We start from the raw sequence: 13996 nt of genomic DNA on the forward strand, positions 1-13996 counted from the left end.
GGGTCAGTAACTAGGACATCCTGATGGGGTCAGTAACTAGGACATCCTGATAGGGTCAGTAACTAGGATAACCTGATGGGGTCAGTAACTACGACATCCTGATGGGGTCAGTAACTAGGACAACCTGATGGGGTCAGTAACTAGGATAACCTGATGGGGTCAGTAACTACGACATCCTGATGGGGTCAGTAACTAGGACAACCTGATGGGGTCAGTAACTAGGATAACCTGATGGGGTCAGTAACTACGACATCCTGATGGGGTCAGTAACTAGGATAACCTGATGGGGTCAGTAACTACGACATCCTGATGGGGTCAGTAACTACGACATCCTGATGGGGTCAGTAACTACGACATCCTGATGGGGTCAGTAACTAGGATAACCTGATGGAGTCAGTAACTAGGACAACCTGATGGGGTCAGTAACTATGACAACCTGATGGGGTCAGTAACTAGGACAACTTGATGGGATCAGTAACTATGACAACCTGATGGGGTCAGTAACTAGGACAACCTTATATGGTCATTGACTAAGACAACCTTATAAGGTCAGTTACTAGGACAACCTTATAAGGTCAGTAACTAGGACAACCTTATAAGGTCAGTAACTAGGACAACTTTATAAGGTCAGAAACTAGGACAACCTTATAAGGTCAGTAACTAGGACAACCTTATAAGGTCAGTAACTAGGACAACCTTATAAGGTCAGTAACTAGGACAACCTTATAAGGTTAGTAACTAGGACAACATTATAAGGTCAGTAACTATTGAATTTTGGCTGTGAAACAATGAAGAATTATTTGGAGATTTAACAATCAATGTATAAGTTCTCATAGCTAATAATATGTGATAAAATGATAACAAACAGCCTGTGTTAAGATATTGTCTTACTTTTATAACACGTTAAGTTTTGAAGATATTGGTAATTTCGAATAAAATACACGCTGATGCAACGATAAGATGGTACCCCTTTGTTCTCGAACAAAATTTTGTTGGAAACAAGAAATATCTTTAAACAAGAAATATCTTTAAAACAGATAAACGGCATAGTTTTAATGCTGGTGGTTATGATATAATTAAATGAACGAACTAATGTGTTTCAGCACAGAAAACAAAATTATATCAGTTTGAATCATTTTTGGTGATAATAAGACTGCATTTGAATCAGGAATTTAATTTTATTAATGTGTCATTTGAAAAGATACATCCACTTATTCAGCTTGCATTCAACCTTAACTTTGTTTCGTTTTTAACTGCATGTCTGTATTTTGCATTTACCGCTACATTGCCCAATCACATACTTCATCTTGACCAGTAACGCCATGTGTCGCGTCATATCCGGACCAAAAGAAAATTATACGGCTATGCCGAAAAAGATAAACGGCATAGTTTTAATGCTGGTGGTTATACTGTAAAACTGCTGGTGAAATAAATTAACAAACTAATGCGTTTCAGCACGGATAACAAAATTATATCAGCTTGAATCGTTTTAGTGATAATAAGGCTGCATTTTAATAAGGAATATAATGTAATTAATGTAGCATTTGAAAAGATACATCCACTTATTCAGCTTACATTCAATCTTAACTTTTTTTCGTTTTTAATTGGATATCTGCGTTTTGCATTCACCGCTACATTGACCAATCAAATACTTCATCTTGACCAGTAACGCTACCTGACGCGTCATATCCGGGGCCAAAAGACAATTATACGGCTATGCCGAAAAAGATAAACGGCATAGTTCTAATGCTGGTGGTTATACTGTGAAGCTGCTGGTGAAATAAATTAACAAACTAATGTGTTTCAGCACGGATAACAAAATTATATCAGTTTGAATAATTTTTGATGATAATAAGACTGCATTTGAATCAGGAATATAATTTTATTAATGTGTCATTTGAAAAGATACATCCACTTATTCAGCTTACATTCAATCTTAACTTTTTTTCGTTTTTAATTGGATATCTGCGTTTTGCATTCACCGCTACATTGACCAATCAAATACTTCATCTTGACCAGTAACGCTACCTGACGCGTCATATCCGGGGCCAAAAGACAATTATACGGCTATGCCGAAAAAGATAAACGGCATAGTTCTAATGCTGGTGGTTATACTGTGAAGCTGCTGGTGAAATAAATTAACAAACTAATGTGTTTCAGCACGGATAACAAAATTATATCAGTTTGAATAATTTTTGATGATAATAAGACTGCATTTGAATCAGGAATATAATTTTATTAATGTGTCATTTGAAAAGATACACCCACTTATTCAGCTTGCATTCAATCTTAACTTTGTTTCGTTTTTAACTGCATATCTACATTTTGCATCTACCGATACATTGACCAATCACATACTTCATCTTAACCAGTAACGCCACCTATCGCGTCATATCCTTGTACAAAAGAATATTATACGGCTATACCGAAAAACAGATACGTGTTGTATAAGATAAGTACAGAGAGACTCCGAAAACAGGCACACCCCACCATCGAGTACTCGTGTTTATCATCATGCAGACAACACAATTTTTAGATGCAAATACAATTGCAAGCAATTATTTCCCTTCGTATACGGATAAGCAACTACTTGTATACAATCTATAATTTGTTGTTAAACATTTGTGTGTGCTTATACCGGTTTGCTGTATGTTATATGTTATACATTATATGTTATACACAATATGTGTAATAGATTCAGATTTACCCTGCCTAGTCCCGCAGCAGCGCAGTATGATTTCCTAAAACTGTATCATAATTTTCTTCCTGGTGTTCGCAGGTACTTGGACCCTTGGGAACACCGCCTGCCAGCTGGTTGGGCTAACCAACCTCGTTCTGACCTCTGGGGCGACGTGGATCATGGCCATAGCAGCCGTAGAAAGGTACAATGCACCTCCATTTCCTCCTTTTTATGAAAATTTATTTTATCTTTTAAAGAATAGACACAGTGCATCAACTCAGCAGAGATATTCTTAAAACGCAAATTCTAAGTAGACCAGACATTTTTTCGAAGTTGGGTGATTTGTGAATCCGTTTTTTCTGATTGGCCGATGTTTAACTTGTAAACTGATTGACACTTTATTGAGATAACATGTTGACAATTCGGTTCCTAGTCAGAGGATAATGAATTAAGTTGTTAAGCATTTCGTCAGCATTTTACGTTATTAAGCATTTAACCTATATTCCAAATACATAAGATTAAACTTCTTTTAATAAGTAGTCAGACCACATCTTACGTTGAGGCGTATAACTGATCAAATCAAAGCCAACGTTTTATAATGAAACGTGACAATATTGGTTTCGAGTTTGAAAAGTGTACATTTTAATGACAAAATGATCGATTGCCTGAAGGTCTTCCTCTCCATGCTTTCTCTTCCGGCTCCACATGTAACGAGGCCACATTGATTCCAAAATACATAATAATTTCTTTAGATGCATGCTGTTTCCAGTTTTAATGATACATGCTATCGAATAATTGGAATCAAAGGAATGCACTATAATATGATTGAAATAAGAGAAACTAAACATCGGCCGTTTTGAGAAGTACGGCTACAGCATAAACTACATCAAGTTTCACATGACTATTAATTTCGACATGACCACGGGTTCTGATGAAAATGGCACGAATTATTGTCTGAATGAAAACGTGTTATAGACCATATTCTGGAACATTTTCTTCAGGTTAGTAAAGTAAATATGATAGAAGTTGTATGACACAACTAATATGATATTTAAGAGTGTGACGTTTCGATGACACCACTGACACCTTCATCATACTTATTACCAAACGTACTAGCACTGTCCTATGTGAAACTCGCACTTTGTAACTCGCAACTCGAAGAAAAGAACCCTAGTCCTCCTTGTCCAATGTGGTGTCCGAGATTGTAAAAGTTTCTATCTTCTCTGAAGGATGTTTCGTCTTTATTATGATCCTATTGACACCAAGTTCGAAAATAGTGTGACGAGATGGTAAAAATAAAGTTAACAACGAGCTTAAGGAAAGCTAAGAGAAGACCGGGAGGCGGAACACCAAATAAAGAACAAAACGAAAGGGCAGGTAGTTATTCCGTACATCAAAGGTTTGTCTGAAACCACTCAGAGAGTTTATCGCGGTCATTTGATTGTTACAGCCATGAAACCTCACAAGACTATCCGAAATATCCTAGTCCATCCTAAGGATAAAACACCAAAAGAAAACGTCGCCGAGTGTTTAAATACAAAATAGGATGCAAGAACTGCGACGCTTATATCGGAGAAAAGGGTAGAAGATTTGGGGTCCGACTTGACGAACATCAGCGTGGAATCCAAAGAAAGAAAATTCACCAGATTAGAAGGGAAACAATCTGAGTCCAAGCTTAATTAATCGGCTCTTACAGACCATTCTGTGCGGCAAAACCACATAATTGACTGGGGAATTCATAAATTGTGGCAGGGAAAACCACTTGTCCAGGCGGCTGATCAGGGAGGCCATCTGGATACGCCGCAGGGACGAGGGGGCCATAGACTCTCGCACATCTATGACCAGGTGTTAAATAAAGCGTAGCCGATTCGACTACAGTAAATCCCACAATCTCGTACACTTGTCTGATTCTTTTTTATTTTCACCATCTCGTCACACATTTTTCGAACTTGGTGTCAATAGGATCATAATGAAGACGAAACATCCTTCAGAGAAAATCGAATCTTTTACCATCTCGGACACGACATAAGACATTTCTAGTACACTTCACATTAGTCATTAGTCTGATGAAGGTCAACTTCGCTAGCCAAGGGTGTTCAATACGATACTCTCCTTTTCACCCTTGGCTAGCGAAGTTGGATGAAGGTGACAGTGTACTCATCGAAACGTCACACTCTTAAATATCATATAAATTCTATCACGTGTTAAAGACCAAAATCATCAGGTTTCCGTTGGATTTATTTATTTCAGGTATTTCCGGTTCTTGTTGGCCTCCGACCATCCGTCGACATTTTCTCAGAAGAACGTGAACATCCTAGTGGCGGGAATGTATGTGTTGATCATTCTCGTGGCTACTGGGCCCCTCTACGGCTTAGGGGAGTACACCAACTTCCGCGGTGAGTGGCTTAACCCCTGTCATGTGACAGATAATGGTAATGTGGCAGGTCATATGTGTCTAATATACAATGTAATCGAATTTCGTCACCTCGAAGTCAGTGCAGCCAAGAAAAACCTTAAAAAGATATCGCGAATATTCGAGGAAACCGAGAATATCTTAAATATATTTTTACTCTCGAAACTGAATTTTTCCTTCGAGTTAAACAGGGTCTTCGATTTATCAGAGTTTGAGATAATGAAATTTGACCGTGTAGATGGTTTGTTTACTGGATTTATCGCCCCTGTCAGTGTTCATTTTGAGGTGTCTCCTTATAGTAGTCGGTGACTACCTCACTGAACATGCATTGAGGCCCAGAGTAATTAGGTTAACGTATCTTGCCCAAAGGACACAATCACGACAGTACAGTACTGGTCTGTTTCTGAACTTGACGAGAAACACGAACCGACACGGGTAGGGAGCGTCGAACCACGCACCTCGGATCTTTACTTGAGGTCACGTGACTGGCGCTCTAACCAACGAAGCAGGAATATTTTGATAAATTGTTTATGTTATTTGCCTCTTTAACTCTAAAGTTAGGATAATTCGCTCTTTAAGTTTTAGCTTTAGTAAACATTTAACTTTTCAACTTTGCTTAAGAGCTTATGTGATTTCATCGTATGAACAGTCCACTTACATGTACATGCTGTTAAGTTAACTGGATTGATAATTTTCATTTGACATTGCAAATATTGAGTTATTATTACGTCATGATAACAGTTACATGCCTGTGTGTATAAAAACTCACATAATTATTACTCTGATTAAGACCTTTTAAGACATTCACATTTTTATAGCGTGTATTTATTATTAACAGGTCACGTGACACTGACAATAATGGCGAACTCAACCATACAGAATATATCGCATGCTGACAAGATGGCGGATGAGAGATTTCACGTTACGCTCCTTCATCGGGCGACTGTTATCGGTAAAATCCCCGACCCCATACCGTGGTTCGTGAAGCACCTAGAACAGGACTATGGAATGACCACATCTCGATTCATGTGGATGGACCGGGGTCTCTGCTTTCTGTTACGGGCTTGGACACAGCGTCACGCCCTGTCGTTTTGGTCAGCGTATCAGGCGGACGGACTCAGATCACAACTCACACGTCATCTGTGGCAACAAGAACTATTATGGAGTGCCCGGATGGAACACCTGGATTTCGTTGCACATCTAGATCAAGATGAGTACAGAAGATATGTGGATATATACGTTCCCCTCTCAAAGTGAGTATAAACTAGAGGTGGATTGTAAAGTACTATCGTATGATATAGCGAAGATCAGAGGTTCATCTGTCATGGAGAATCGGAGGGGATCTGTGAGTAAGGGAAAACATCGTTGTTGTTTCGTCTAGTGGTAGGATGCAGGGCTAAGTGACCGAAGGGTCGCTAGTTCGAGTCCCGGTGCGGTTTCTGTGTGGTATCAATGAACTTGCTTTACTCCTTTGTGTTCCGGTCAAATAAGCTATATGAGTATGTGGTAAGACAGTGAAAAACATGTCGTGTGAACGCTATTAGCGCCGAAATGGCAGCTCCGGCAGTATGCTCCCAGGAAGTTGAGAAAGATATTGACAAACTGTACAACCCACGTAGTGATAAGTGTAGCGTAGCGTAGTGCAATCAATTGTGGGTATCCGACGATAAATGACCAATTACCATGGATACAAAGTTGTGAACCACTTTTCGATACTCTCCTTTTCTATACTCTCCTTTACAATACTCTCCTTTACAATACTCTCATGTAAGATTACTTACTCTTTACCAATACGCTCCGGTACAATACTCTCCTTTACAAGACTCTCCTGGGACAATTAGTGCGTACGATGATTCCTTGACCAATATCGGGCCTGTACAATAAGCTCCTTTCAGATACTCTCTTGACGATACTCTCCTTGACAAGACTCTCCGGACAAGAAGCGGCGGGATCAAGACGCGCCGGGGACAAGACGCGCCGGGACAAGACGCGCCGGGACAAGACGCGCCGTACGAGAAGCGCCGGACAAGACGGCCGTGACATGACGCGCCGGGAACAAGACGGCCGGGGACAAGACGCGCCGGCAAGAATGGCCGACAAGACGAGCCGGGACAATACGCGGCCGGGACAAGACGCGCCCCGGGGGACAAGAAAGCGCCGCAAGACGCGCCGTGACAAGAAGCGCCGACAAGAAGAGCCTGGACAAGACGCGCGGGGACAAGACACGCCGGGACAAGACGCTGACGGGGACAAGGACGCGCCGGACAAGACGCGCCGGGACAAGAGGCGACGGGACAAGACGCGCCGGGACAAGACGCGCCGGGACAGGACGCGCGGGGACAAGACGCGCCGGGACAAGACGCGCCGGGACAAGACGCGCCGGGGCGAGACGCGCCGGGACAAGAAGCGGCGGGACAAGACGCGCAGGGACAAGACGCGCCGGACAAGACGCGCCGGGACAAGACGCGCCGGGACAAGACGCGCCGGGACAAGACGCGCCGGGGCGAGACGCGACGGGACAAGAAGCGCCGGGACAAGACGCGCCGGGACAAGAAGCGCCGGGACAAGACGCGCCGGGACAAGACGCGCCGGACAAGACGCGCCGGGGCGAGACGCGCCGGGACAAGACGCGCCGGGGCGAGACGCGACGGGACAAGAAGCGCCGGGACAAGACGCGCCGGTACGAGACGCGCCGGGACGAGACGAGCCGGGACAATACGCGCCGGGACAAGAAGCGCCGGGACGAGACCCGCCGGGACAAGACGCGCCGGGACGAGAGGCGACGGGACAAGACGCGCCGGACAAGACGGCGACGGGACAAGACGCGACGGGACAAGACGCGCCGGGACGAGAAGCGCCGGGACGATAAGCGCCGGGACAAGACGCGCCGGGACAAGAAGCGCCGGGACAAGACGCGCCGGGACAAGACGCGCCGGGACAAGAAGCGCCGGGACAAGACGCGCCGGGACATACGCGACGGGACAAGACGCGACGGGACAAGACGCGACGGGACAAGACGCGCCGGGACAAGACGCGACGGGACAAGACGCGACGGGACAAGACGCGACGGGACAAGACGCGACGGGACAAGACGCGCCGGGACAAGACGCGACGGGACAAGACGCGACGGGACAAGACGCGACGGGACAAGACGCGCCGGGACAAGACGCGCCGGACAAGACGCGCCGGGACAAGAAGCGGCGGGACAAGACGCGCCGGGACAAGACGCGCCGGGACAAGACGCGCCGGGACAAGAAGCGCCGGGACAAGAAGCGGCGGGACAAGACGCGACGGGCAAGACGGCCGGGACAAGACGGCCGGGACAAGAAGCGCCGGACAAGACGGCCGGGACACGCGCGCCGGGAAAGAAGCGGCCGGGAAGATGACGTCGCCGGGACAAGACTGCGCCGGACAAGAAGCGCCGGACAAGAAGAGCCGGGACCAAGAGGGCCGGGACAAAGAAGCGGCGGAGACAAGAGGCGCCGGGACAAGGACGCGCGGGGACCAAGAGGCCGGGACACAGAAAGCGCCGGGACAAGAATCGGCGTGAAATACTCGACTTAACATACTCTCCTGGACAAACTTCTCTTTACGATCTATCCTTTACGATACTCTCCGGTCGACGATACTCTCCATGTACAAGACTTCTCCTGTACAATAACTCCTTTACAATCAGTCTGAAGTGACACAATACTCTCCTTTGACGATATCGTCCTTTTAAAGACTTACGTTTGACATACTCTCCTTTACAATACTCTCCTTATTCCTTTACACGTTACCTCTTTACAAGTACTTCTGTTACTCTCCTTTACAATAATAGCCGGTAAATACGCGCCTGTACAAGACGCTACGGGACATAGACGCCGGGACATAAGTCCGTGGACAAGAATCGCGGGGACAAGACGCGAGTGCAAGACTAGCCGTTGACAAGACGCCGCCGGGACGAGACGTGCGCCGGGACCGATACTCGCCGTGACGAGAAGCGCGGTACAAGAATCGAGCGGGTACAAGAAGCGCCGGTACAAGAAGCGCCGGTACAAGAAGCGCCGACACGACGCGCCGGGGAAAGACGACGGGTAGCTAAGACGCGCGGACAAACGCACAGGGACAAGGAGTGACGGGCGAGACGTCGCCTTTCCGAGACGGCCGGGGACAAGAAGCGCCGTGACAAGACGCGCCGTTCCAAGACGCGCAGGGACAAGACGGACGTGCGAACAAGACGCTCCGGGACAGACGCGCGGGACAGAGACGCGACGGGGACAAGAAGCCGGACAAGTACGCGCCGGGACAAGACGCGCCGGGACGAGACGCGCCGGGACAAGACGCGCCGGTACGAGACGCGCCGGGACAAGTAAGCGCCGGGACAAGGACGCGACTGGACAAGACGCGCCGGACAAGACGCGCCGGGACAAGACGCGCCGGGACAAGAAGCGCCGGACGCGCCGGGACAAGGACGCTACGGGACAATGACGCGCCGGGACAAGACGCAGACGGGACAAGACGCGACGGGACAAGACGCGCCGGGACAAGACGCGCCGTACAAGACGCGCCGGGACAAGAAGCGGCGGGACAAGACGCGAGGGACAAGACGCGACGGGACAAGACGCGCCGGGACAAGACGCGCAGGGACAAGAAGCGGCGGTACGAGACGCGCCGGGACGAGACGCGACGGGACAATGACGCGCCGTGGACAAGACGCGCCGGGACGAGACGCGCCGGACGATACGCGCCTGGACGAGACGCGCCGGGACACTAGACGCGCCGGTACAAGACGCGCCGGGACGCGCCGGGACAATACGCGACGGTACAATGACGCGCCGTGACAAGACGCGCAGGGACAAGACGCGCCGGGACAAGACGCGCCGGGACGAGACGCGCCGCGACGAGACGCGCCGGTGACAAGACGCGCCGGGATCAAGACGCGCCGGGACGCGCCGGGACAAGACGCGCCGGGGACAAGAAGCGCCGGGACAAGACGCGCCGGGACAAGACGCGCCGGGACAAGAAGCGGCGGGACAAGACGCGCCGGACGAGAAGCGCCGGGACAAGACGCGCCGGGACAAGACGCGCCGGGACAAGACGCGACGGGACAAGACGCGCCGGGACAAGAAGCGCCGGGACCAAGACGCGCCGGTACAAGACGCGCCGGGACAAGAAGCGCCGGGACAAGACTGCGCCGGGACAAGACGCGCCGGGACAAGAAGCGCCGGGACAAGACTGCGCCGGGACAAGACGCGCCGGGACAAGAAGGCGCCGGGACAAGACGCGGCGGGACAAGACGCGCCGGGACAAGACGCGAGTGGACAGACGCGCCGTACAAGACGCGCAGGGACAAGACGCGCCGTAGCAAGACGTCAGGTACAATACTCTCTTAAAATAATTACTTCCAATAATCTCCTTTACAATACTCTCCTTTACAATACTCCCTTTACAATAACTCCTTTACAAATACTCTACTGACAAGATCTACTTAAAAACTCTCCTTACAAGATCTCCGTTACATAATCTTCTTTACAATACTTCTTCATACTATCTTACATATCTCCTACAATACTTCCTTTACAATAATCTACTTTACAATACTCTCTCTACAATGACTCTCCGTTACAATACTACTCCTTACAAAATCGGTCTTTACAATACTCTCCGTTACAATACTCTTTACAATAATCTCTACAATAACTCAGGTACAATACTCTACTTTACCCAATACTCTCCTTTACATATCTCTGTACGATTATTCCTTTACGATACTCTACTTTACAATACTCTCCTTTACAATACTCTCCTTTACAATAATCTTCTTTACAATACTCTCCTTTACGATAATCTCCTTTACAATACTCTCATTTACAATACTCTCCTTTACAATAATCTCCTTTACAATACTCTCCTTTACAATACTCTCCTTTACGATACTCTCCTTTACAATACTCTCCTTTACAATACTCTCCTTTACAATAATCTCCTTTACAATACTCTCCTTTACAATAATCTCCTACAATACTCTCCTTTACAATAATCTCCTACAATAATCTCCTTTACAATACTCTCCTTTACAATACCCTCCTTTACAATACTCTCCTTTACAATAATCTCCTTTACAATACTCTCCTTTACAATAATCTCCTTTACGATACCCTCCTTTACAATACTCTCCTTTACGATATTCTACTTTACAATACTCTCCTTTACAATACTCTCCTTTACAATAATCTCCTTTACAATACTCTCCTTTACAATACTCTCCTTTACAATAATCTCCTACAATACTCTCCTTTACAATACTCTCCTTTACAATACTCTCCTTTACTCTACTCTCCTTTACAATACTCTCCTTTACAATACTCTCCTTTACAATACTCTCCTTTACAATACTCTCCTTTACGATACTCTCCTTTACAATACTCTCCTTTACAATAATCTCCTTTACAATACTCTCCTTTACGATACTCTCCTTTACGATACTCTCCTTTACAATACTCTCCTTTACAATAATCTTCTTTACAATACTCTCCTTTACAATACTCTCCTTTACATTACTCTCCTTTACAATACTCTCTTTTACGATACTCTCCTTTACGATACTCTCCTTTACAATACTCTCCTTTACAATACTCTCCTTTACGATACTCTCCTTTACGATAATCTCCTTTACAATACTCTCCTTTACAATAATCTCCTTTACAATACTCTCCTTTACAATACTCTCCTTTACAATAATCTCCTTTACAATACTCTCATTTACAATACTCTCCTTTACAATACTCTCCTTTACAATACTCTCCTTTACGATACTCTCCTTTACAATACTCTCCTTTACAATACTCTCCTTCACAATAATCTCCTTTACAATAATCTCCTTTACGATAATCTCCTTTACGATACTCTCCTTTACGATACTCTCCTTTGCAATACTCTCCTTTACGATACTCTCCTTTACGATACTCTCCTTTACAATACTCTCCTTTACAATACTCTCCTTTACAATACTCTCCTTTACCTCCTTTACACTACTCTCCTTTACAATACTCTCCTTTACAATACTCTCCTTTACAATACTCTCCTTTACAATAATCTCCTTTACAATACTCTCCTTTACAATAATCTACTTTACAATACTCTCCTTTACAATACTCTCATTTACAATACTCTCCTTTACGATACTCTCCTTTACGATACTATCCTTTACAATACTCTCCTTTACAATACTCTCCTTTACAATAATCTCCTTTACAATAATCTTCTTTACAATACTCTCCTTTACAATACTCTCCTTTACAATACTCTCCTTTACAATAATCTCCTTTACAATAATCTTCTTTACAGTACTCTCTTTTACAATACTCTCCTTTTCTATACTCTCCTTTACAATACTCTCCTTTACAATACTCTCCTTTACAATACTCTCCTTTACAATACTCTCCTTTACAATACTCTCCTTTTCTATACTCTCCTTTACAATACTCTCCTTTACGATACCCTCCTTTACGATAATCTCCTTTTCTATACTCTCCTTTACCATACCATCCTTTACAAGAGACCAGTCTTAAAATAGCCATTGCTGTTGACAGGACGTTTGGCAATAAACCAAGCTCCAACATCTTCCCTATTTACCAGTCTTATCGTTTGTGTGATCGTCCCTTTAAAAAAACTAAATTGACCTCTTTACGGAATCTCTATTATAGATCAAACAATAGATTCTTGCCTGAATATGTATTGTTTTTTGTTGCAGACCTTGGTCAGTGTACAGTGGATTTCACGTCACCGCACGTGCACGCCACGCTATGGTCCGGATACCAATTGGTCATCAACACACTGTTGCCCCTCGCGCTCTCTCTAATAATGTACGCGGTGTTGTACGTTCGGAACCCCTACATGATGTCCGCGTTTGACAAGAACCTTTCACAGGAGGACTATTCTAGCCTTCGCGTCTTCTGTACGTCATCCATGACGTCATGCTTTTTCACTGTTATTTACTTTGGTGTGACGTTGGCCAACGCTGAAGGCTCGTACATATCACCGGATGTGAACTTTGCGGTGACCTTTGCTTATTATAGTAGTAATTTAGCTATGTGCGTGTGTGTTTGTTGTTACGACAATATGTGTCTGGCCGGACTCAAAGCCTCCTGTCAACAATGTTGGTTGTACTCTCGGGACTCAATTTCTAACGAGATCTCGGACATCAAGCTTCGTCAGAGAACACTGCCGAGAATAAGGTATGCCAACAAGGTTCGGTTTGGCCAGATTAATCTGTGACGTCATTTAACGTAATGTTTACATGTTACACCGGGCAGTGCAGCATGACTCCTTGTTGAGATATATATTGTTTTTCAGAAAGGCAATTTGAGGGAATCTGCTGGCCAGACAATGAATGCGATGTTTGGGCACGGTCAATGCATTACTAAATTGGTAACGGGGAAGTATGTAACGCATTAGTTATCACACAGGGTATAGAAAATACTATATTGATGCTCTTTTATAAAGGACTGGACGGTCATCTTGAATGAGTGAACCCTGATCATGTCAGTGTATGAAAAAAACGCAAAATCAGGCAGTGGTATTTCACAAATTCTCCAGGTACTGCTTTAGAAAGATACACACGGAAAACATCATTTAGAGTGAAAACAAAATAAATGAATTTAAAATCAAAGTTTTAAAACTTACTTATTATGCAACTCTAGAAATGAACGAAAATCGCCTTGTTCAATTTTGTTTGGTTTGTTTTGTTTAATGTCCTATTAACAACCAGGGTCATTTAAGGACGTGCCAGGTTTTGGAGGTGGAGGAAAGCCGGAGTACCCGGAGAAAAACCACCGGTCTACGGCCAGTACCTGGCAACTGCCCAACGTGGGTTTCGAACTCGCAACCCAGAGGTGGAGGGCTAGTGATAAATTGTCGGG

General features: G+C 45.1%; 1 protein-coding gene across 2 annotated transcripts in view; it reads left to right on the top strand.

Annotated features, from left to right (window-relative positions):
• LOC117335357 overlaps window positions 1-13746 on the top strand; it is a 29862-nt gene extending 16116 nt beyond the window's left edge. For both annotated transcript variants that reach the window (XM_033895296.1, XM_033895295.1), the window contains exons 2-5: window positions 2780-2882; window positions 4931-5076; window positions 5932-6346; window positions 12829-13746. In XM_033895296.1, coding sequence (XP_033751187.1) covers window positions 2780-2882; window positions 4931-5076; window positions 5932-6346; window positions 12829-12988 — 824 coding nt within the window. In that variant the 3' untranslated portion in view covers window positions 12989-13746. The remainder of the gene's footprint in view (window positions 1-2779; window positions 2883-4930; window positions 5077-5931; window positions 6347-12828) is intronic.
• Window positions 13747-13996: the final 250 nt, after the last annotated feature.

The sequence above is a fragment of the Pecten maximus genome, chromosome 10 (assembly GCF_902652985.1).
Source record: "Pecten maximus chromosome 10, xPecMax1.1, whole genome shotgun sequence".
In the NCBI taxonomy this organism is placed as follows: domain Eukaryota; kingdom Metazoa; phylum Mollusca; class Bivalvia; order Pectinida; family Pectinidae; genus Pecten; species Pecten maximus.